This window comes from Mytilus edulis, chromosome 5 (assembly GCF_963676685.1).
Source record: "Mytilus edulis chromosome 5, xbMytEdul2.2, whole genome shotgun sequence".
Classification (NCBI taxonomy): domain Eukaryota; kingdom Metazoa; phylum Mollusca; class Bivalvia; order Mytilida; family Mytilidae; genus Mytilus; species Mytilus edulis.
Window position 1 is genome coordinate 12,679,539 of NC_092348.1, and position 23,335 is coordinate 12,702,873.

The 23,335-nt window shown below is 31.3% G+C and overlaps 1 protein-coding gene across 2 annotated transcripts in view; it reads right to left on the reverse strand.

Moving 5' to 3' along the window:
* Positions 1-7,469: 7,469 nt before the first annotated feature.
* The window catches only part of LOC139522992 (SID1 transmembrane family member 1-like), a 34,386-nt gene continuing 18,520 nt past the window's right edge, over positions 7,470-23,335 (reverse strand). For both annotated transcript variants that reach the window (XM_071316696.1, XM_071316695.1), the window contains exons 11-22: positions 22,334-22,407; positions 21,000-21,066; positions 19,920-20,068; positions 19,066-19,114; positions 17,790-17,907; positions 16,819-16,955; positions 15,838-16,014; positions 13,928-13,974; positions 12,039-12,144; positions 11,181-11,291; positions 10,832-10,945; positions 7,470-8,023 (exon numbers count right to left, since the gene is read on the reverse strand). In XM_071316696.1, coding sequence (XP_071172797.1) covers positions 7,961-8,023; positions 10,832-10,945; positions 11,181-11,291; positions 12,039-12,144; positions 13,928-13,974; positions 15,838-16,014; positions 16,819-16,955; positions 17,790-17,907; positions 19,066-19,114; positions 19,920-20,068; positions 21,000-21,066; positions 22,334-22,407 — 1,212 coding nt within the window. In that variant the 3' untranslated portion in view covers positions 7,470-7,960. The remainder of the gene's footprint in view (positions 8,024-10,831; positions 10,946-11,180; positions 11,292-12,038; positions 12,145-13,927; positions 13,975-15,837; positions 16,015-16,818; positions 16,956-17,789; positions 17,908-19,065; positions 19,115-19,919; positions 20,069-20,999; positions 21,067-22,333; positions 22,408-23,335) is intronic.

Sequence of the window (23,335 nt, forward strand, 5' to 3'; positions counted from 1 at the left end):
GCAATCAAGTTTATATTTTCGTATAATATATTTATAAATCTCACAGATTCTTGAGTTTCATCGACAACTATTGTAAAACAAAAGAGATATTAACACTTGTCGTCGACCATTTCAATATATATATAGCGTATATCGGCGAGGGTGAATACCGTCCGGTCAACTTTTTTTTTAGAAAAACACGTTCTTTTGCAATCAAGTTTATATTTTCGTATAATATATTTATAAATCTCACAGATTCCTGAGTTTCATGGACAAATATTGTAAAACAAAAGAGATATTAACACTTGTCGTCAACCAGTTGAATATATATTTAGCGTATATTGGCGAGTGTGAATACCGTCCGGTCAACTTTTTTTGCTCAAAAATAATTATTTTTCCTCTTTTTTTTTTATATTCATAAAATATAGTTTAATATCTTTCAGGTTTGCAAATATTAAACAAATCTATCGGATAACAAAAAAGTTATGACTATTTATATGTCGTCCGGTCAACCGTCCTGTCACTATCCGGGCAATCATCCTGTCATTAGTGCAACCCCAAATTCCCGCGGTTTTTAAACTCGACAATGATTATTTTTCTGTTTTGGCACTGTGGTTATTTTGACGGCAATTTTGGCGACTCTGATTAAAATATATTTATTCAAGACGGCAAAATAGCCTTTTTCTATAGAAATGGTTATTTACCGGCACCAGCAAAACTTATTGAAATTTAACTGCCAAATAAAATGAGGAAAGAAATGCCATTGGGTCAGTTTAAAAGTTTGGTTGGTATAATTGGGAGGGCAGTTCGTGTCAGTGTTCCTCCTGCAGATCTCAATGAGCTGTAGATCAGTTTATTTATTTATCTTGTATACAGTACTGGCTTTTAAATTATTTGGCATAATTTCTTTTTTTTTTTTTTTTGTGTTCTTAATGCTCGAATTACTTTTAGTGATTTATAATAGCTATTGCATGAATGTTAGTTTGTCTGCATTTTATGTTTGCTTATATGCTTTAATTGTGCTTATTAATTTCTGTGCTTGATGACATTATTTATGAGGGGGGATAGGACCTTTACCGGGACTCCGGGATCGGGTGTTTTTAAGCTCGGGATTTCGGGATTGACCCTTTCCGAGTTTCGGGATCCGGGAATTCTTTTATCGAAATTCGGGACCTCGGGATTTCGTGTTTTTTAAGCCCGGGATTTCGGGATTTCGTGTTTTTAAGCTCGGGATTTCGGGATCAGGACCCCTCCTACCCTCCCTCATTTATTGCATGATGTGCTCTATGTTTTATGTGTTTTATGTATTGTGCTTGTCTTATATGAATGTCGGATAAAAGCTCTAAAGAGCTTATGTTGTATTGTTATATGTATAACCGACTTTAAATAAATCTTTTATGCTTTATGCTTTATGCTTTAACTTGACATTCACTTTTGAAATGTGCACTGACTGTAGCACTGTAAGCATAACATAATCAAATAATTACTAGAAAACTATTAGTTTAATACAAAAACAGCGAACAATATTTGAGTCATATATAATCGTTTAATAGCATTTATCAGTCAAAGTGTAAATAATTATTAAGAATTTATAGGTAAGAAACAAAATATTGAGCATCCATTTGTTGCAGTGAAATCATATCTAAACATGTACTTTGAATTATTTCTAAAATAAGTCAATCGAATGCATTATGTATGCATAAGAATAAAATCTTATAAAGATAAAGATATTTTCATCAGAACCGTCAAAATAGCAATTTTTTTATATTTTGCCGGTGTCGACAAAACAGTCTCTGCCTTCGAGTTTTCGGTATAAATCTTATTTAAAAAAATACTATTTTTCAAACTTCTGGAACGTTTTTCCAAGAAAATGCACCGAGACTATTTTTTCATTATAACATTTACCCTTCTGCAGCAGCTGCCATCTTCCGGCCTGGACAACAAGTGGCCTGATAGGTGTTATTTGTGGATTTAGTCCTCCATGATGTCAGTTTGGTGTTATTCGTGGATTAAGTCCACCATGATGTCAGTTTAATTGGTGTTATTCGTGGATTTAGTCCACCATGATTTTAGTTTGGTGTTATTCGTGGATTAAGTCCACCATGATTTCAGTTTGGTGTTATTCGTGGATTTAGTCCACCATGATTTCAGTTTGGTGTTATTCGTGGATTTAGTCCACCATGATTTCAGTTTGGTGTTATTCGTGGATTTAGCCCATAATGATGTTTGTTTGGTGTTATTCGTGGATTTAGTCCCCCATAATGTCAGTTTGGTGTTATTCGTGAATTAAGTCCACCATTATGTCAGTTTGGTGTTATTCGTGGATTTAGTCCACCATGATTTCAGTTTGGTGTTATTCGTGGATTAATAAGTCCACAATGATGTTTGTTTGGTGTTATTCGTGGATTAAGTCCACCATGATGTCAGTTTGGTGTTATTCGTGGATTAGTCCACAATGATGTTTGTTTGGTGTTATTCGTGGATTAAGTCCTCCATGATTTCAATTCATGGATTTAGTCCATAATGATGTCAGTTTGTTTTTATTTATGGATTTAGTCCATAATGAAGTCAGTTTGGTTTTGTTTCTTGATTTAGTCGACAATGATTTCAGTTTGGTGTTATTCATGGTTTTAGTCCATATTGATGTCAGTTTGTTGTTATTCATGGATTTAGTCCATAATGAAGTCAGTTTGGTGTTATTCGTGGATTTAGTCCATAATGATGTCAGTTTGGTGTAATTCATGGTTTTAGTCCATAATGATGTCAGTTTGTTGTTATTTATGGATTTAGTCCATAATGAAGTCAGTTTGGTTTTATTTCTTGATTTAGTCGACAATGATTTCAGTTTGGTCCAATTCTTGGTTTTAGTCCATATTGATGTCAGTTTGTTGTTATTCATGGATTTAGTCCATAATGAAAACAGTTTGGTGTTATTCGTGGATTTAGTTCTCCATGATGTCAGTTTGGTGTTATTCGTGGATTAAGTCCACCATGATTTTAATTCATGAATTTAGTCCATTATGATGTCAGTTCGGTGGTATTCATGGATTTAGTCCATATTGATGCCAGTTTGTTGTTATTCATGGATTTAGTCCATAATGAAGTTAGTTTGTTGTTATTGACGGATTTAATCAATAATGATGTCAGTTTGGTGTAATTCATGGATTTAGTCCATATTGATGCCAGTTTGTTGTTATTCATGGATTTAGTCCATTATGAAGTTAGTTTGTTGTTATTGACGGATTTAGTCCATAATGATGTCAGTTTGGTGTAATTCATGGATTTAGTCCATATTGATGCCAGTTTGTTGTTATTCATGGATTTAGTCCATTATGATGTCAGTTTGGTGTTATTCGTGGATTTAGTCCACAATGATGTTTGTTTGGTGTTATTCGTGGATTTAGTCAATAATAATGTTTGTTTGGTGTTATTTGTGGATTTAGTCCACCATGATTTCAGTTTGGTGTAATTCGTGGATTTAGTCCACCATGATTTCAGTTTGGTGAACTGGTGGATTTAGTCCATAATGATGTTTGTTTGGTTTTATTCGTGGATTTCAGTTTGGTGTTATTCGTGGATTTCAGTTTGGTGTTATTCGTGGATTTAGTCCATAATGAAGTCAGTTTTTTGTCATTCGTGGATTTAGTCAATAATGATGTCAGTTTGATGTTATTCCTGGATTTAGTCCATAATGAGGTCAGTTTGTTATTATTCCCGGATTTAGTCCATAATGATGTCAGTTTGTTGTTATTCATGGATTTAGTCCAATTATGATGTCAGTTTGGTGTTATTCATGAATTAAGTACATAATGAGGTCAGTTTGTTATTATTCGTGGATTTAGTCCACAATGAAGTCAGTTTGGTGTTATTGAACAGTTGAAGGATTTAGTCCATAATGAAGTCAGTTTGGTGTTAATTATTGATTTTGTCCATAATGATGTCAGTTTGGTGTTATTCATGGATTTAGTCCACAATGAAGTCAGTTTGGTGTCATTCATGGATTTAGTCCAAAATGATGTCAGTTTGGTTCTATTCGTGGATGAAATCCACTATGATTTCAATTCATGGATTTAGTCCATTATGATGTCAGTTTGATGTTATTCGTGGATTTAGTCGAATAATGAAGTCAGTTTGGTGTTATTCTTGGCTTTAGTCCAAAATGATGTCAGTTTGGTGTAATTCATGGATTTAGTCCACCATGATTTCAGTTTGGTGTTATACGTGGATTAGTCCACGATGATGTTTGTTTGGTGTTATTCGTGGATTTAGTCCTCCATGATGTCAGTTTGGTGCTGTTCGTAAATTAAATCCACCATGTTTAAGTCCATAATGATGTCAGTTTTTTGTTATTGGAGTATTTAGTCCATAATAATGTCATTTGGTGTTATTGAAGGATTTAGTTATGTCAGTTTGGTGTTATTTGTGAATTTAGTCCGCAATGATGTTTGTTTGGTGTTATTCGTGGATTTAGTCCACCATGATTTCAGTTTGGTGTTATTGGTGGATTTAGTCCATAATGATGTTTGTTTGGTGTTATTCTTGGATTTCAATTTGGTGTCATTCGTGGATTTAGTGCATAATGAAGTCAGTTTGGTGTCCTTCGTGGATTTAGTCCATAATGATGTCAGTTTGATGTTATTCCCGGATTTAGTCCATAATGATGTCAGTTTGTTATTATTCGTGGATTAAGTCCATAATGAAGTTAGTTTGGTGTTATTGAACATTTGAAGGATTTAGTCCATAATGATGTCAGTTTGGTGTTAATTATTGATTTTGTCCATAATGATGTCAGCTGTTTAATGTTATTCATGGATTTAATCAAAAATGATGCCAGTTTGGTGTTATTCATGAATTTACTCCATAATGATGTCAGTTTGTTGTTATTCGTGGATTTAGTCCATAATTATGTCAATTTGGCGTTATTTCTTGATTTAGTCGACAATGATGTCAGTTTGGTGTAATTTATGAATTTAGTCCATACTGATGCCAGTTTGTTGTTATATTTCAGTTCATTTGTGTATAGTTAGATTAACATGGGACCTAAATTTTAATGGACATAAATTTAGTGACCAACATGCCTACATTCTAATTTGTTAGGCGAGGCCATAAAAAAATAATTGGAACAATTTCCAGTTGTACAAAAATAGAAATTGTGACTCGTTAAAGGCCATGTTTCATATCATACAGTTTGCAATAACTCTATTCAAAATCAATTTTTTTTTAATGGTCAGCAAATCCATGTTCTTGAAAACTGGTGCAACATTATCATGTTTTTAGCAAAGTGATGCATGTTTTGAGGTAAGTGGTTTCAGTTTGTTTCAAGCAATTTAAATTTTTTTTTTTTTTTAAAGTTGTTGGATTGATGCCACCTTTGATCTTGTATGATTTCACAAACCTGATCCATTTGTAAAATATTTTATTCAACAGCTACAAGTAAACAAGAAGACTATAGAACACTTATATAAGAATTACACTACTGTACAAAAACTCTCTAGACTACAGGATATTGATAACTTGTTCCTTTCTGGTGGAATAAGTCTCTCATATTTTTACCGAAGGCGGTCATGTTTTTTGTTGAAGCAGAAAATAAAACACAAACTTTATTCTAGATATCCTAAGGATCATTCAGCTTAAGTTTGGTTGGAATTGGTTCAGTAGTTCTAGAGAAGAAGATGTTTGAAATTGTTTACACCCATGAACGACGACAGAATGGTGAGCTAACAAGATACAGGGTTTAATCTTAGTAGATAGATTGACAAATACATTGAATGAGTTTCGATGGATTTTTAAAAATTTTTCTATGGTATTTGGTTTGTTGTCCCAATGGTGTATATCATACATCACTTTTTTCAATTATACTTCTCCTGATATTTTCCCCTATTCTTAAAAAGGATGACAGTTACCTGTTAAAATTATAAAATAAAATTAAAACATCATAAAATAGGATGTTTTTAATATTTAATGATATTATCACAATATAAACAAAGTATAATATATTAAAGAATTTAAGATATGAAAATAATTTCAACAATTTAAATGCATTTAATGCTGAAAAATGAAAGACAAGTATATAAAACATATTGGCATAACAACAATATAATCCCAAAACTTATACTCTCAACATATTTAATATAAAGGCTTTAGAATGATCTATTTCTAAACAGATACAACTCATAGAAACAGCATGTATTGAACATAAAAAAATACTGTGACACGGAAAATACAATCAGACTGAAATAATAAACTCATAGAGAAGTAAAAAAATATTATGCTGTCATTTTATGATAAGTAAATGAAGACAAACAACAACACTGCTGTGAGGTTTGTATCACTTTATATTTTTACAAATTGTTTCTAAATGAAGTAAAGGCCCTACTACCCTGTATGAATCACCCGAAAACTTGAATTCAATCTATACAAGTCTTTATACAAAAAAAAACAGCTGAAAAAAGGTAAAAATTTCCTGAGCCACTATTCCCTTTTGGAAAAGAGTACAATCAGTTGTAATTGTAAGTATTAAAGCTAATGTGTGTAACAATATGACAAAACATAATATTGGCTGATAGGGTTCATTCCCTCTATTCCCACTTTTTATAAATCTGGTAAGAAAAGGTAAAATTTCATGTGGGAATAGAAGGAAAACTTGTGCAAACAAAGGATTATACTGTACAAACATTTTTTAATCAACTGTTAATTGACCAGTGTTTTTTTTTTTTTTTTTTTTTTTTTTTTTTTTTTTATATTAGAACAGGTAATAAGTTATTTTTGCATCTGTATGAATTCTGGTTTTTTTTAAAACAAAATAGATAATGAAGTAAAGTTAACAGTTTTCACCCATTATTTTATATCTTTGATTATTGGTCCAAGTAATTATATTTTAAAGTATACTTTTATTCCACATCTTAAGCCAACAGGAATCACCAAACGCATTAAATCATCGTTTATTTAAAGTTACTTTGGAGTTTGAGAAATATTTATTTCGGATGACCGGCAGATATTCTTATTTCCTAAATTTGGAACTTTGAACATGAAATCTCCAATAGAAACTGGAAGATGGCAAAACATAGAAAGAGAAAACAGAAAATGTGTATTGTGTAATTCAGATGCCATTGGTGATAAATACCATTACATTTTTAATTGTTCAGCTTTCGATAATAGTAGAAAACAATGTATTGCATTTTACAATAGAAATAGAACAAATACATTGAAGTTTTATGACTTAATGAATTCCCCAAAATGTACAGAACTGAACGAACTTTGTAAACTTATTAAGGAGATCAATAACAAATTGAATTTTTCTGGGTGAACAATTGTGAATGCCCCTATCTACTTTCGTACAGTATTTATTTATGTAATTGTATTGAAGATTCTAATTAACCCTGATTGTTATAAAAACAAATTATTTATCAAAACATCTATTGTTATTTGCAAGTGGGAATAGAAGGAATAGTATTTTTAAAAAGTGGGAATAGGAGGAAGACACCGCTGATAGGTATCAAATTAATGTAGTTTTGTAGGGAAACAAAGTATGGAATGTTTAGTTTTTTTACAAGTATACAATGATTAGTATTTAGTATTATAACTGAAAGCATTACAAATTATTAAAACTGAATTAACAATTTAAATTGAAACTATCTTATGTATTTGGTTATCTTGAAACTATCTTGAAACTGTCTTGTTCATTCTGATTTTCAGAAAAATCATGGTTTATAGAATGAATTAAACTGGTATCACTATCAATGCAAAGCACAGATATTTCAAGGAGCCCATGCTACTACAAGAATATATAAATGCACTCTAAATGTCACAATACTATGCTAAACAAGCTAGCTTAAGTCAGCAACTGCCTTCATGTTTACACCTATTCACTTCTTTCTTCAGTTGTGTATGCCATGTGCTTATTTAAGGAATGTCACCATAGATATCTTTGGTCCCTATGGCATGTTTCAGAATGTCATCTTGGACTTCTTTTTTTAGCTAATCAGAAGACTGGAATCTTGTCTCTTCTGGTTGAAAATAGATCATCATCTAATGTCAAAAGTATCTGTAACAATATGCAAAGAAATTCAGTTAAAAAAATTATAAGAACTAAATTTTCTTCCTTAAATTTAATATGCAAGATTAAAAATATAGTATATACCAATACACATAATTAACAGCGCCTGGTGATGTTTGATAGCCTGACCGGTTTCGGTCCATAAAGGACCTTCATCAGAGGCAGAATGGTGGATTAATGTTTGCACCCTATTTATATAGATATGGTAACCGGCGGTTGAGTTGACCGGCGGTTGAGTTAACCGGTGGTTGAGTTAACCGGCGGTTGAGTTAATCGGTGGTTGAGTTAGGCGGCGGTTGAGTTAACCGGCGGTTGAGTTTACCGGTGAGTTAACCGGTGAATAATCCCAGTGGGATTTTCCATGGTTACAATTATCTATATTTAGCTAATGTTCATGTTACAGTAAACTTTTTGACATGTTACGGTAAACATTTTTACACTATATGTTAAACATGTGACCTGATGATATAACCATATTTGGGCTTTAGCATTGGATAAAGGGTGTTTTAATAATTTAAGAAGTACATAGTAATCATTTAGTCTTGATCTTTGGCTTATGATCCACCTAAATATCAAGTCTTGGAATAGTATTTCATAGTAGTTATGTGATCTTAATATTTGGCTTATGATACACCTAAATATCAAGTCTTGAAATAGTACTTCCTAGTAGTCATGCAGTCTTGACCCCAGGCTTATGATACACCTGTATATCAAGTCTTGAAATAGTAATTCATGGTAGTCATGCAGTCTTGATCTTTGGCTTATGATACACCTAAATATCAAGTCTAATAATAGTATTTCATGGTAGTCATGCAGTCTTGACGTTTTAGCTTGTGATACACCAAAACATCAAGTCAAAACTATTACCCCCCCCCCTTAACCAAACAAAATTTGGTTTAGGGGGGGGGGGGTTCTTATTGAGAATGCTTCATTTAAGCCTTTAGTACTCCTTTCAAGATCAAAGGTAGATGAATATTAATCCTCAGTGTTAAAAAGTTTTCAACACCTTAAGTTTGTAATGTAGGTATTACATATATACATCAATTTCAGGTAATCGCTAGGCTTACGCTTAGAGCTCCTATGCCAGTGAAAAACCAATAGGCAATATAGGAAAGGTGTACTGACATAAGTAGTCTCTAAACACATTAGCTCCATGGAGCTTTCGTTAGTAGAAGCCATATTAACTATGTGTATCAGTGAGAAAAATGTTGCCTATTGATTTTTCACTGGCATAGGAGCTCTAAGCGTAAGCCTAGCGATTACCTGAAATTGATGTATATATGTAATACCTACATTACAAACTTAAGGTGTTGAAAACTTTTTAACACTGAGGATTAATATTCATCTACCTTTGATCTTGAAAGGAGTACTAAAGGCTTAAATGAAGCATTCTCAATAAGAACCCCCCCCTAAACCAAATTTTGTTTGGTTAAGGGGGGGGGGGTAATAGTTTTGACTTGATGTTTTGGTGTATCACAAGCTAAAACGTCAAGACTGCATGACTACCATGAAATACTATTATTAGACTTGATATTTAGGTGTATCATAAGCCAAAGATCAAGACTGCATGACTACCATGAATTACTATTTCAAGACTTGATATACAGGTGTATCATAAGCCTGGGGTCAAGACTGCATGACTACTAGGAAGTACTATTTCAAGACTTGATATTTAGGTGTATCATAAGCCAAATATTAAGATCACATAACTACCATGAAATACTATTCCAAGACTTGATATTTAGGTGGATCATAAGCCAAAGATCAAGACTAAATGATTACTATGTACTTCTTAAATTATTAAAACACCCTTTATCCAATGCTAAAGCCCAAATATGGTTATATCATCAGGTCACATGTTTACCATATAGTGTAAAAATGTTTACCGTAACATGTCAAAAAGTTTACTGTAACATGAACATTAGCTAAATATAGATAATTGTAACCATGGAAAATCCCACTGGGATTATTTACCGGTTAACTCACTGGTAAACTCAACCGCCGGTTAACTCAACCGCCGCCTAACTCAACCACCGGTTAACTCAACCGCCGGTTAACTCAACCACCGGTTAACTCAACCGCCGGTCAACTCAACCGCCGGTTAACTCAACCGCCGGTTAACCCAACCGCTGGTTAACTCAACCGCCGGTTACCATATCTATATAAATAGGGTGCAAACATTAATCCACCATTCTGCCTCTGATGAAGGTCCTTTAATATGCAAGATTACTTTACGCTGATGATGTTTATGTATGTACAGTTAAAAATAATATGATAGAGTCTTATTGTTCAGCCTAAAATGAGTGTGTGTAGTATTTCTTTTCTAAATATTCACAAACCTATTAGATGACAAGTATAAATACACAAATACACATATGTCAGTTGTATATTAAATATGGAGAGGGGTAAAGTTAACTCTGCAAACTTTATGACAGTTTCAGTATAATTCTCTTTAGCCTATATATAGGAATGAAAATAATAAATGTTCTAAATTTCAAGGTACATTAAAAACAAGAATATGTAACCATAAGACACCATGACTTACTTGCACTATCAGGTCAAAACAGGACGGACTGAATAAATATTCAACAGACACACAGGCCTTAAAATAATAATGCTCCCCTTTATATCGTACTTTTGTAGGCAGTGCATAAAAGGTGTTAGTTGAACCTGGTAAACAAAATTTCTATAAAATGTTTATTTTCCCCCCTAAAAGTTGTTTCTATAGAACAAGTCGATAAAGAACAGTATATACTCTAATGCCGAAATGCAAAATATAATAGTACGATTACTTACAAGAAAAGAAAAGAACATACTGATGGCTGACAGGAAATGCCATATGTCATGAGAATCATAAAACTCAAACAACATACAGTTCTGATTCCCTTCTCTAGATTGTGATGGATTTAACTGAAAAAGTTAAAGCAGAGCATACAATTAATCAGCTGATAGTATGCAATATATATTATGTTATGTTGATAAAATTTTGTCTTCTATGACTTCTTTATTGACATGATAAAACATTCATTAATTGCAATTATACTGATACTTTTTAATTTCTTAGGCAAATTAGTCAAACAATTAACATTGTTTCCAATATTTATACAGAATAGAGAATCAAGTCAATAATACCATTAGAACCTACCTGCCAGGATGTCAGATGAGCAAAGAAGAAATATAGAGCTGGAATCCAGCAAAGTATGGCACAGGCAACAAAGAAAATCAGTAAAGGATGTAGACGCTCTTTGTGCCTCAGCTGCAAAATACAGAAAATACATATTTTGTAATAAAAATAAAACCAACAACATTTGGTAAATAGTGTAAAGAGCCTGTCCATGAGAAAACCATGCAAAATAGTCAGGAAATAGAATCAAATACTTTCACTTTTGATGGTATACACAAAGTCCCCACATGTTATCCTTCCAGATACATGTCATATATCACAATAATTTCGAAAACTTGACGACTTTTGGCATATTGCATGGTTTTCTCATAGACAGGCTCTTTAAAGATTAAGATAAGCTTTTGAACTGTTTTAATATTATGTTTTTCGGATTATTGTCTCAAATTTACTCACATATCTTCTTTTCTTGTCAACAATACTTGTTAAATATCTTGTTGTGAATGTTTTGTCTGTGTTGCAAATATAAAAGTGCTTTTTGGAATGGTTATGTGGGTGCAATGTTCTTTGTAATATTTATTCTTCTACTGAGTACTGACCTATATAATTTAGACAGGAGTGAAGTAACTGTTTTAAATGAGGTTTTGTTGTTTTGATGGGTTGCTTGCTGATTGTGTTTGCTGAAACTTTTCCCATTTATTAATATGCATACCTTTATTGACCAAGACAAACTTTGCTAGATATAGGAAGATGTGATGTGAGTGCCAATGAGACAGTGCTATCTATTTTTAACAGCTGTTTCATATTTTGTTATTATAGTAATAGCAGTAAAACAAATTCATACTAATAAATACTTTTTTATACTTATAATAAATATTTTACCTTCATTATGGTGTAATAAACAGTATAGAACATTAGGTTTCCTATAAATATAGCTAATAAATAACTAGCAAAATCTCTAGGACGTGTTACTACACCAAATATAGCACTGGAAAAAAAAGAACAAATATATTTGATAATGCAGGTATTATGGATAAACTATTTGGTAAATATTCATTATCTGATAAGTTGTAAAAAATTAGGGAAAAACAAATATTCAGCTATAACATGGAGGATAAACTTTTATCTGGTTACATAGATAAACCACATATCTTCAACTTAACCACACAAATAAACAATGAGAAAGTTTGTGTGAAGTACTTTTAATATACCCAGTCAGTAACATTTTCTTGAAGATAACAAATGTTTTTTGCATATTTTGTATGTTTAATTTAATAATACAGTAAGACAGCAATTGGTTTAAACCTTCATTTTCTATGAAAGTGATATTGAGAATCCTAATAGTTTCACACATCTGAAAAGTTATTAAAAATCTTTTACAGTTAAATCCTCTTTTTTATTTACCTCATTCTAATTCAAAAAATGAATTTTCAACCTCCTATGGTGGCTCGGGTCTATTCGAAATTTCTATCAAAAGTGTCGTATTTTTCGTTATTTTATACTTTACAGAAAGTGAATCACATTGGTCGAAAAAAAATAGGGGGTCATGGACCATTTAAGCTCAAAACTTTACTTTAAAACAGGTATGTAAAAGGGACCATTTTTCAATGAAATGATAGGGAAAATAGAGGTTTTGACATATTTTTATTGGAATATTAAAAAAAAAAAAACATAGGTCACCAATAAGGGAGAAAAATATTTTGCATTAAAACCCGAATTTTGGCAGTAAAATGGTGAAAATGGGTGAAATGTCATTTTGAGCCTTTAACACACACATAATAAGGAAAATTTTCTTTTTGTGACATAACTTCAATGATTTAACATTTCTTATCAATCAAAATATTTAAAAAAAATAATACAGAATTTACGACAAATACTTTTCGTGTGCATTGTAATTCATGCGTGAAATTATGCGCAGTCGAATAGTCCCGATCCAACTTAAAATGTACAATCTTTTAGGAAATTATTATACGCTTATGCATTAAAACAAATTTGAAATTCCAGATCTGATGCATTTGGCATTACACACAAATCTTTTAACAAGTTTTCATGAGACTTTGTAAGTCCAAGATATATTTTTCTGTCAAAAGTCAGTCAGCAAGAATACAATCCAAATCTGAGTACTTAGTGAAAATCAAATCAATTTCTGCAAGGATAATGGAAAAAATGTCAAGACAACTGTTGGATTTCAGATTGACATCCATGAAAAACACTTTTGGCCCAGAAAACTTAGTATAATAATCCAGGACAAGGCCACTTAGTATAAAAATTTAGGTCAAGGCCACCAAGCATAATAATTTAAGCCTGGGCCACTTTCTATAAACAATTTAAGCCCAGGGGTTGCAGTCATAAAACTTTGCTCACTGCTTGGAGCACAAAAATCATGCTCGAAACATGAAATCCAGCATTTCGATTGGTTGATTTTCCAGTACAAGTACAAAAAACTGACTCGAAAGTTTTATGACCACAAGGCCAGGCCACTTGGTGCCACTTAGTATAACAATTTAGACCTAGGCCACTTACTGTGGATTCATTATTAGTCATGGGATACCAATTCTCGTGGTTTTCATTGGTACAGGTGAACCACGAATTTAATGTTCAACATATCACAAATTTGCTTTTGGATTGTATACAGAATAAGACAAAACCACAAAATCTAATATCCACGAAAATACAAAATTTCCTCAATCCACGGAAATTGGTACCCACGAAAATAAATGAATTCACAGTAGTAGAACAAGTTTAAACAATTTATTGACATTTGTACTTACATACTCCAGTTAATACTGTTACCTATCACAAGGAATATAAATCTGTCCTGTAAAAAAAGAACATGTTCAACATATAAACCAGTCTCCATATATATAAATAGATTCTTAAATAATTGAAACAAATTTAGAGCATTATTATAAAAGTAAAAGTTTTGATTTGTTATGTTAAAAACTTAAAACCACTTTTAAAATTTCTAATAAACTTCATCAAGAAAACTCAAAATCTGAAAGTGACAAAAATGAATACATACATGGGATGCACAACATTTGCATATTAAATATACATGAATGTTTAAGAAATGTTTAATATTTATACTCAAGTTTATCAATAGTTTATGAAAATACGAAAAACAAAGAAAGTTATTAAGACTTTGTAAAATATCATAAAACTGTATTGGTATTAAATGCCTCATTCATCAAATCACCTAGGGCGACTTTGATTGACAATAAAACTTCTGCATCGTATTGTATAAAAATATAATATAAAACAAACCTTGTACATTGGACGAGGACACATAAAACAGTAGAAAACAAACCTTGTACATTGGACGAAGACACATAAAACAGTAGAAAACAAACCTTGTACATTGGATGAGGACACATAAAACAGTATAAAACAAAACTTGTACATTGGACAAGGACACATAAAACAAACCTTGTACATTGGACGAGGACACATAAAACAGTATAAAACAAACCTTGTACATTGGACGAGGACACATAAAACAGTATAAAACAAACCTTGTACATTGGAGGAGGACACATAAAACAGTATAAAACAAACCTTGTACATTGGACAAGGACACATAAAACAGTATAAAACAAACCTTGTACATTGGATGAGGACACATAAAACAGTATAAAACAAACCTTGTACATTGGATAAGGACACATAAAACAGTATAAAACAAACCTTGTACATTGGACAAGGACACATAAAACAGTATAAAACAAACCTTGTACATTGGAAGAGGACACATAAAACGGTATAAAACAAACCTTGTACATTGGACGAGGACACATAAAACAGTATAAAACAAACCTTGTACGTTGGACGAGGACACATAAAACAAACCTTGTACATTGGATGAGGACACATAAAACAGTATAAAACAAACCTTGTACATTGGAGGACACATAAAACAAACCTTGTACATTGGAAGAGGACACATAAAACAGTAGAAAACAAACCTTGTACATTGGACGAGGACACATGAAACAGTAGAAAACAAACCTTGTACATTGGACAAGGACACATAAAACAGTATAAAACAAACCTTGTACATTGGACGAGGACACATCAAACAAACCTTGTACATTGAACGAGGACACATGAAACAGTATAAAACAAACCTTGTACATTGGACGAGGACACATGAAACAGTTTTAAACAAACCTTGTACATAGGATGTGGACACATAAAACAGTATAAAACAAACCTTTTTCATTGGACAAGCACATAAAACAATATAAAACAAACCTTGTACATTGGACAAGGACACATAAAACAATATAAAACAAACCTTGTACATTGGATGAGGACACATAAAACAGTATAAAACAAACCTTGTACATTGGACGAGGACACATAAAACAATATAAAACAAACCTTGTACATTGGACAAGGACACATAAAACAATATAAAACAAACCTTGTACATTGGATGAGGACACATAAAACAGTATAAAACAAACCTTGTACATTGGACGAGGACACATAAAACAGTATAAAACAAACCTTGTACATTGGACGAGGACACATAAAACAGTATAAAACAAACCTTGTACATTGGACGAGGACACATAAAACAGTATAAAACAAACCTTGTACATTGGACGAGGACACATAAAACAGTATAAAACAAACCTTGTACATTGGACGAGGACACATAAAACAGTATAAAACAAACCTTGTACATTGGACGAGGACACATGAAACAATTCTGTCTAATCTGTACCCATGTATGTATAAATATTTCTCTATTTAGCTTCCATCTTCCCATGTAGTATATGTACACACTCATTATAAGTGTTCCCACCATGTAGATTGTACTAAACACTATCCAAAATGACTCGGTTCCATGTAACTGCAATTAATTAATACAATGAGAAGGAGTGAGATATTGTCATATATCAAGTATACACAAAAATAAATTTCTTGCAGAGGGTTAGATTTTTTTTTTACCTAAATAAGAAAATTAAGATTAAATTAATGGAGAATGTGTTCAAGGGACACAGATGATGCTTGCAAAGTCATAAATGGACATAACTGAAAAACAGAAAAATTGAAGTTTCATAATATTTTGATGGTACAAACTTCAGTAAGAGAATGGAAATTAATTTTGGGGCATACAAACGGATAGACACTCAATTTCAATTCCAATGCAAGAGTGGGTATAAAAAATAGATTACTACTAATATAAACATTGCAAATATTTATGTGCCTTTCCCAAACTAGGAACCTTGTTACTGATTATCATATCTTGATATCTTGTAACTAGAGAAAAAATTGTTGATAGAAGATTTTGATTGTTTTTGTTTCTTGATTTATTAAGAACCTTTAATGGTTCGAAGTTTCACTTATTGTTTAGACACCTGTCTATTGTCCAACACTGTACTGCCCTTTCATTGTCTAATGGTGATTTTGTATGTTAGGTCACTGTCTCAAAGCTGTTTACCCCACATCTCCTTTTATCCATAGCAAAACTTAACTATTCATATGTTTCTATCTTTTAAACCTTCAAAGTTTGAGATTTTGGAAAATGTTCTGCCTGTTATATGAAGTTGAACTATTTACAAATATTTTATCTCCCTTTTTTCAGCTTTATTGTGTTGTTGGATTGCCGTTTCACGAAAGTATACTCAACATCTATAATTTATTGTATACTGACCACTCCTATCACAGCAATAAATATAACACAGGCCATAAACATATAAGAAGTATGAGCTTTGGCACTGATATCTGGGTGTCTGGATTGGTAAATCTTCAACATACACAGACAGGCAATAATATACATAAATGATGTATCTGCAAAGAAAAGACATAAAAACATAACAATTACAGGTAATACAAAGCAAAAATATCTTAAATTAAAGAATTTTACTCAACAAAATTGTTCATAGACGAACTAAAAATAATAACTCCATTTTGAACATTAGTAACCTGCAACAAATTCTTATTTTAACCCTTAATTTTATAAGGAACAATAAGAACTTCATCAAGAGCAAAACAAGCATTTATCCAGCATTTGAAGGATTTTGTATATGCAATTTGATTTTTCCAAATGGCTGGAAAAGATAATTTAACACTTAAATGGGACACTGGCAATTTCGGTCAGTTGACTATTTATAAAGTTTAACTTCATATTGCTAAACTATATATTCTCCTACAGCATTGTTCATGAGCAAGACACATATCATACAGGCAGCATAAATCAATATTATAGTTTTCAAGATTTAAAGAATTACATAGTCTGCATTTGTTCACCTTAAATACGGAGTTGGTACAAGGGGTGGGGATTATACACTTCTGTTAGGTGGAACAAATATACGTTGACAACACAACTATAGATGTTTTTTTTATTAAAAAGAAGAAAAAAGTAACATTTTTTTTTAAATATCGTTTTTTCTTCATTTATGTTTATTCAAAATGTTACTTTATTGCATTTTAGTTTTTCTGGTTTCTCCCAAGTTTCAAAACTTCTGTATAAAATGTATGACAAGTATAACTTTTTTCTGTTCTTTAAAAGATAAATTTAAGAACTTAAGTTCATACAGGAGATGTATACAAACTTGAAAGAAACAAGAAAACCGAGGCACCTTTTATTGTCTTTTATATACTTTTTAATTAAATGAAAACTACCAAATTGAAAATTGGAATAATTTGGACAAACATGGTAGCAAGCACTCATCAATCCTTCCATAACTAAAGCTAATCCCATGGCATAAAACAATCCAAAGTGCTGTGGTATACCCAACTCCTGCAAAACATTAATGTTTATACTAGTTTATAAAATGTACAGAAAATATTTCCATTATTTACAAGATTGAAAACATTAAAAACAAAATAAAAGTCAGAAAAATATTCTCTCTCTCTCTTTTCATAAATATATATATACACTCAACTATTTTACATAATATTTCTAATTCTAATGCAACATCAATATTGTTAGTAACATTCATTTTAATTAAATAAAATCACCAATTTTCATAGCATATATTCACAGTTGTTGCTATACAAAAGTACATACAAGCACAGTTGACACATGACAGGTTTTAAATGTATGATTTGACGTTTTTTTCTGTCAGTTTCCTTTATATGGAAATAATAATTTTGTATTTAAAGCTCTTACAGCACAATTTGGTAAACTTATTTTGCGACCATATCTTAATCACCAATTAATGTCGTCAAAGCTTGAAATACAAAACAGTTATCTTCCAAATTTTTTTCTGTCTCATTGACACATTTCTCAATTCTCTTTCCTATCATTTTATTACAAGTCCCAATCTGAAAAGTAATAGTCAACAATATTCACTGACTACAAACATATGACAGTTGACAGTAATTTTCTCTCAAAGGTCTTATACCTATAATGGTTTACTTTTACAAATTGTGACTTGGATGGAGAGTTGTCTCATTCACCCAGGCACTCATACCACATCTACTTTATATATATCTAGTCATAGGAGTTTGATGTCTGTAATTTCATGTATTAAAGTGGTCCCCTTAAGTGCAAAGGAAACAGATTTTCATGTTTTTATATCACATTAACCTGTTCTTGTCACAATATGGATGTAATTTGCTATGGACTATTTTCATATTATATCAACTTTTGTCTCCGGAATTTATATTTATTCGACCAGTTACCTTCCCCCTTCACCCAAACTGTACTGATTTGGATTCTCCACTTAAGTTCACATTATCAAAGCATTATGAATGCTCTTTGTAATTTCATTTTTTTATCTTTCAAGATATTCCCAGATTTATTTGCAGTCATTTATCATTTTTTTTTAAAACAAACAATCAGGAAATACATTCAAAATCAAACAATAATATATATTTTTGATCAAAATTCTATCTTGTAAAACAATCTTTAATTACAAGCTGATCACCTATCATTCTAACAGTTTTTACATACCTTGCCTATTTTTCTATCATTCTGTACAGCCTTTTTATAAATAACATCTCTGTAATTACAACATTGTCATAATTGTAAAGTCTAAAAGTACATTAGTTTAAGAATTTATGTTTATGATATATTACAATTTGAAGCTAAACATTCTTCTACACTAAACACTGCAATGTCTTATGAAAAAAGTTTGTTTTTTTTAATCCATGACAGATTACTTTTAATGTATAGTTTATTAAATTTTCATAACTGGTATAAATGTAAATAAGGTAAAAAAAAGCAAGGAACTTTTTATTTTTGTTTTGATGCAATGTCAATGAAATCATCTAGAAAATATCTATTGTAGAATGATGGAAGCAGTGAAATCTACAGGATTTCTTTCAGTTAGACCACACCAAATTAATGTATTATAAAAAAGAAGATGTTGTATGATTGCCAATGAGACAACTGTCCACAAGAGACCAAAATGACACAGACATTAACAACTATAGGTCACCGTACGGCAACCACTGAATTACAGGCTCTTTGTTCTTTTGAATCTTCAATTTTTTCCTGATTTTTTTTTTGCCCATTTGCCCAGTAATGGTCAGGTGTTGTTGGTAAGATTTAGGGTCGGGTATGGGTACAGGTTGAGTTTATGTTAAGGGCTTATTATAATTTGCCTTGAAATAAATGAGACACCTTAAAAAAATCTGGGCATCAGATTAAAATAAAAATTGATAAAAAAATTTGCTGAACATTTATCTGAAAAATTGAAAAAAAAAACAATTAAATTTTTTGGTATGGTCTAATCAGTTTTAATTTGACTTTGAAATCCTGGGTTTTCATTGCAATCAATGTAACAATATTATTCATCATCTTACCTTCTGGCCACCAAAATTAAGAAAAGAATTCCCAGTAGTATGTATCCTACGTTACTGAATACATTGTTGAAGGATGTGAGTGAACCTAATGGATGGGCACAGTCAAAGTTATAGTAACAGATATCCTGGTTCCCTGTTACATTCAGTACCTACAGAGAAACCAGAGGAAACATTCAATTATCAATATTACATACAATACTGGAGGGAAAATGCACATTGTATGTACATTTAATTTATGTATTACCGTATAGCGGGTTATTTTCAGGGGAGTAAAATTTCGCGATTTTCATTGAAAAAGGTATACGAAATATTTTGGCAGTTATTATTTTGGCGAATTCAAAACTTTTATCAATACCTTTGCATGTACACTTTTAAATTGGTGGAATTTATTTTGGCGATTATGTTATAACCGCAAAAACAAGGGAAAATTTTCATCCCACTAAAATAACCTGCTATACGTTATTATAAAGATGTGAAAAAAGATCTGGTATTCTATATCAAACTATTTGTTCAACACTTTTCAGGTGTTAAAAACCAATCATTACACATATTTTTTTATACATTTTGTTAGTCAAATAATATAAGCAGTAAAGTTGAAAGTTAACAATCAACTCTCTGTTCACAAAGATGACATTTTCAACATTAAAATAAACCTTAAATTTCCATAGTATAATAAGCATTTGAAATTCTGTTACGAAGACAAAGTATAAAGATAACAGAAGCACAATTGGTGCATAAGCAGAGTTGCAATCAATATTGATTTGTACTTAGAAGAAACAGATCTATGTGTTCACTACAATGAAGACGGTAAAGTCTGTCATGTTACATAAGTCAGGAGGAAAAAATTCCTAAAACTTGAGTCTATTAATTGCTGATGTGACTTTGACCTTATGATTACCGGTTATTAGCATATTTTATCCACCAAAGGTAGGTATATTTATGATTACTGGACGATTTGATGCTGGGCATGCATTTATTATATATTATAGTTATAGTATGATATACTTATGTGATGTACAAAAGATGTATGATAAAATAAGGCTAGTATGTGGAGATGACTATAGTCAATACATTGTATACCTTTTGATATGTTAACACCAACTGCAGTACTGCAAGGCCATAGAAAATGGAAATAGCTGCTAAATTTCTGTAAGCAAAGATATTACATGCATTTTGAAACATTTTTCTTTGAATTTGTGTTGCCTTTTTATTACTTCAGCTTTCAGGATAGATAGAAGCATATGAATTCAATTATGAGCAATATTAATCTGGTCTGTTTTGTTCTTGCAGAAACTATATTATAATACTTTTTGACTTATTCTAACAAGAGGCTCTCAAGAGCCTGAATCGCTCACCTGGTAAACAATGCCTTATTGAACATATTGAACCATGCCAGGCAAACATGTACAGCTAACAATTCTTCAATATTACAAATATATATGACTTACTGTTTATAAATAAAGAAAATGAGACCAAAAAACAAATTGTGAAAAAATTGTCATTAAAGGACAATAACCCCTTAAGGGGTCAATTGACAATTTTGGTCATATTTAACTTATTTGTAGATCTTACTTTGCTGATCATTTTTGCTGTTTACAGTTTATCTTTATCTATAATGATATTCAAGATAATGACCAAAAACTGCAAAATTTCCTTAAAATTACCAATTAAGTGGCAGCAACCCAACAATGGTTTGTTTGATTCATCTAAAAATTTCTGGGCTGATAGATCTTGAACTCATGAACATTTTTACCCCATGTCAGATTTGCTCTAAATGCTTCCGTTTTTGAGATATAAGCCAAAAACTGCATTTGACCCTTATGTTCTATTTAAAGTAAGGGCAGCCATGTTTTTTGACGGATCAAAAATCGAAGTACACACTTTGTGCAGGATAATCTAAGGAACAATCATTTTAAGTTTCATTCAAATCCATTCAGTAGTTTCAGAGGAGAAGATGTTTGAAAAATTGTTAACGACGACAGACGACGACAACGACGACGGACGCCAAGTGATGAGAAAAAACTAAGGAAATGTACAAACAATGAATAATGTTTAACTAATTTTTGTCTTTTAATTAAAGCATTAAAAAGCTATCGTGGATTCATTCTTATTTTTGTAGGATAACAATTTTCATGGTTTGTGAGTGAACATAAATAACAAATTCAAATGGTCAATATAATTGAAAGGCTTGTTGTACACAGACTTTAGTAAAACCAAAAAATCAAATATGAAAAAAAATATTATTTTGTCTAAATCTATAAACATAAATAATATAAAAATAAATAAATGCTCAGTGTTTTAATCTAGAGTTCTTTAAAAGGCAGTCAGTCTTAACCAATAGAAGAAACATAACCGTCAATTTCTATACATCAAAGCAAGTTAAGGTTATAAAATAAGTATATTATATATTTTACCTGCAAAATAAACTGTAACTCTTGGCTACCTTTTTCCTACTTTTTCTTGCAAGGTCAACAACAAACAAAATAGTCTGTCAAAATAAGATTATCATATAAATTATTTTTCAATAATTATGTTTTGAGTGGAAAAAGAAAGATTGGTCTTCTGATATTTAATTTCATAGTTTCTGACTTGTATCTAACCAAATCACTGTGTTACATGTACAGTATTTACCCAATACAAATAACTTCAGTGGCAAATATACACCTTATCACTAATCCCGGCTGACCCGGCCGCTTGAACTTTTGACGCATCAACAATCACTTTTCCATTATGGCGTCAGATATTTTGTTTTGTGACGTCAAAATTTTACGGGAACCTGTGTGATATCCAGTAATGGCGGACAAATAGCGATAAGGTGTATTGCAATAGACTTTTGAAATATCTTTTTCACAATATCTAAAATATCTCTGTTGTGAAATAGATGCTTTGATGTAGATTTTCATTTCAAATACATTAATTTATACACATGTACATCAATTAAAATAATTTCAATTCTTCTGTACATTCACAAATGTAGTAGTTTACTAAAAAAAATTGTTGTTTCTGGATTTTTTTAAGGGGAATGGTTAGTTAGGGCTAATTGTGCAGTTCTTAAAAGTTTCTGACCTAGTCAACTTTACACTAAGTTCTGAGGTGTCAGGTCTATGATTACTATTATTTGTGTACAGTCTTCCAGCAGAAAGACAAATATATGAGATTCTTACGAAAAACTTATTATAAATCATGAAAAATATAGCATATGACTGTCATACCAAGATACATTTTTCTTTTATCAAAAGTGTTTACAAAGAACTTGAGGTCCCTAAAAGGATCATATCATAACAGAAACAATAATCACTTCATTTTTCCCCTTTTGTGACTTTTTCAAAACCACAACACATAACTCATAGACATGTTTCATTCTTAAAACAATAAAAAAAAAAAAAAAAAATGGAGAATGTGTCCATCGGACACAG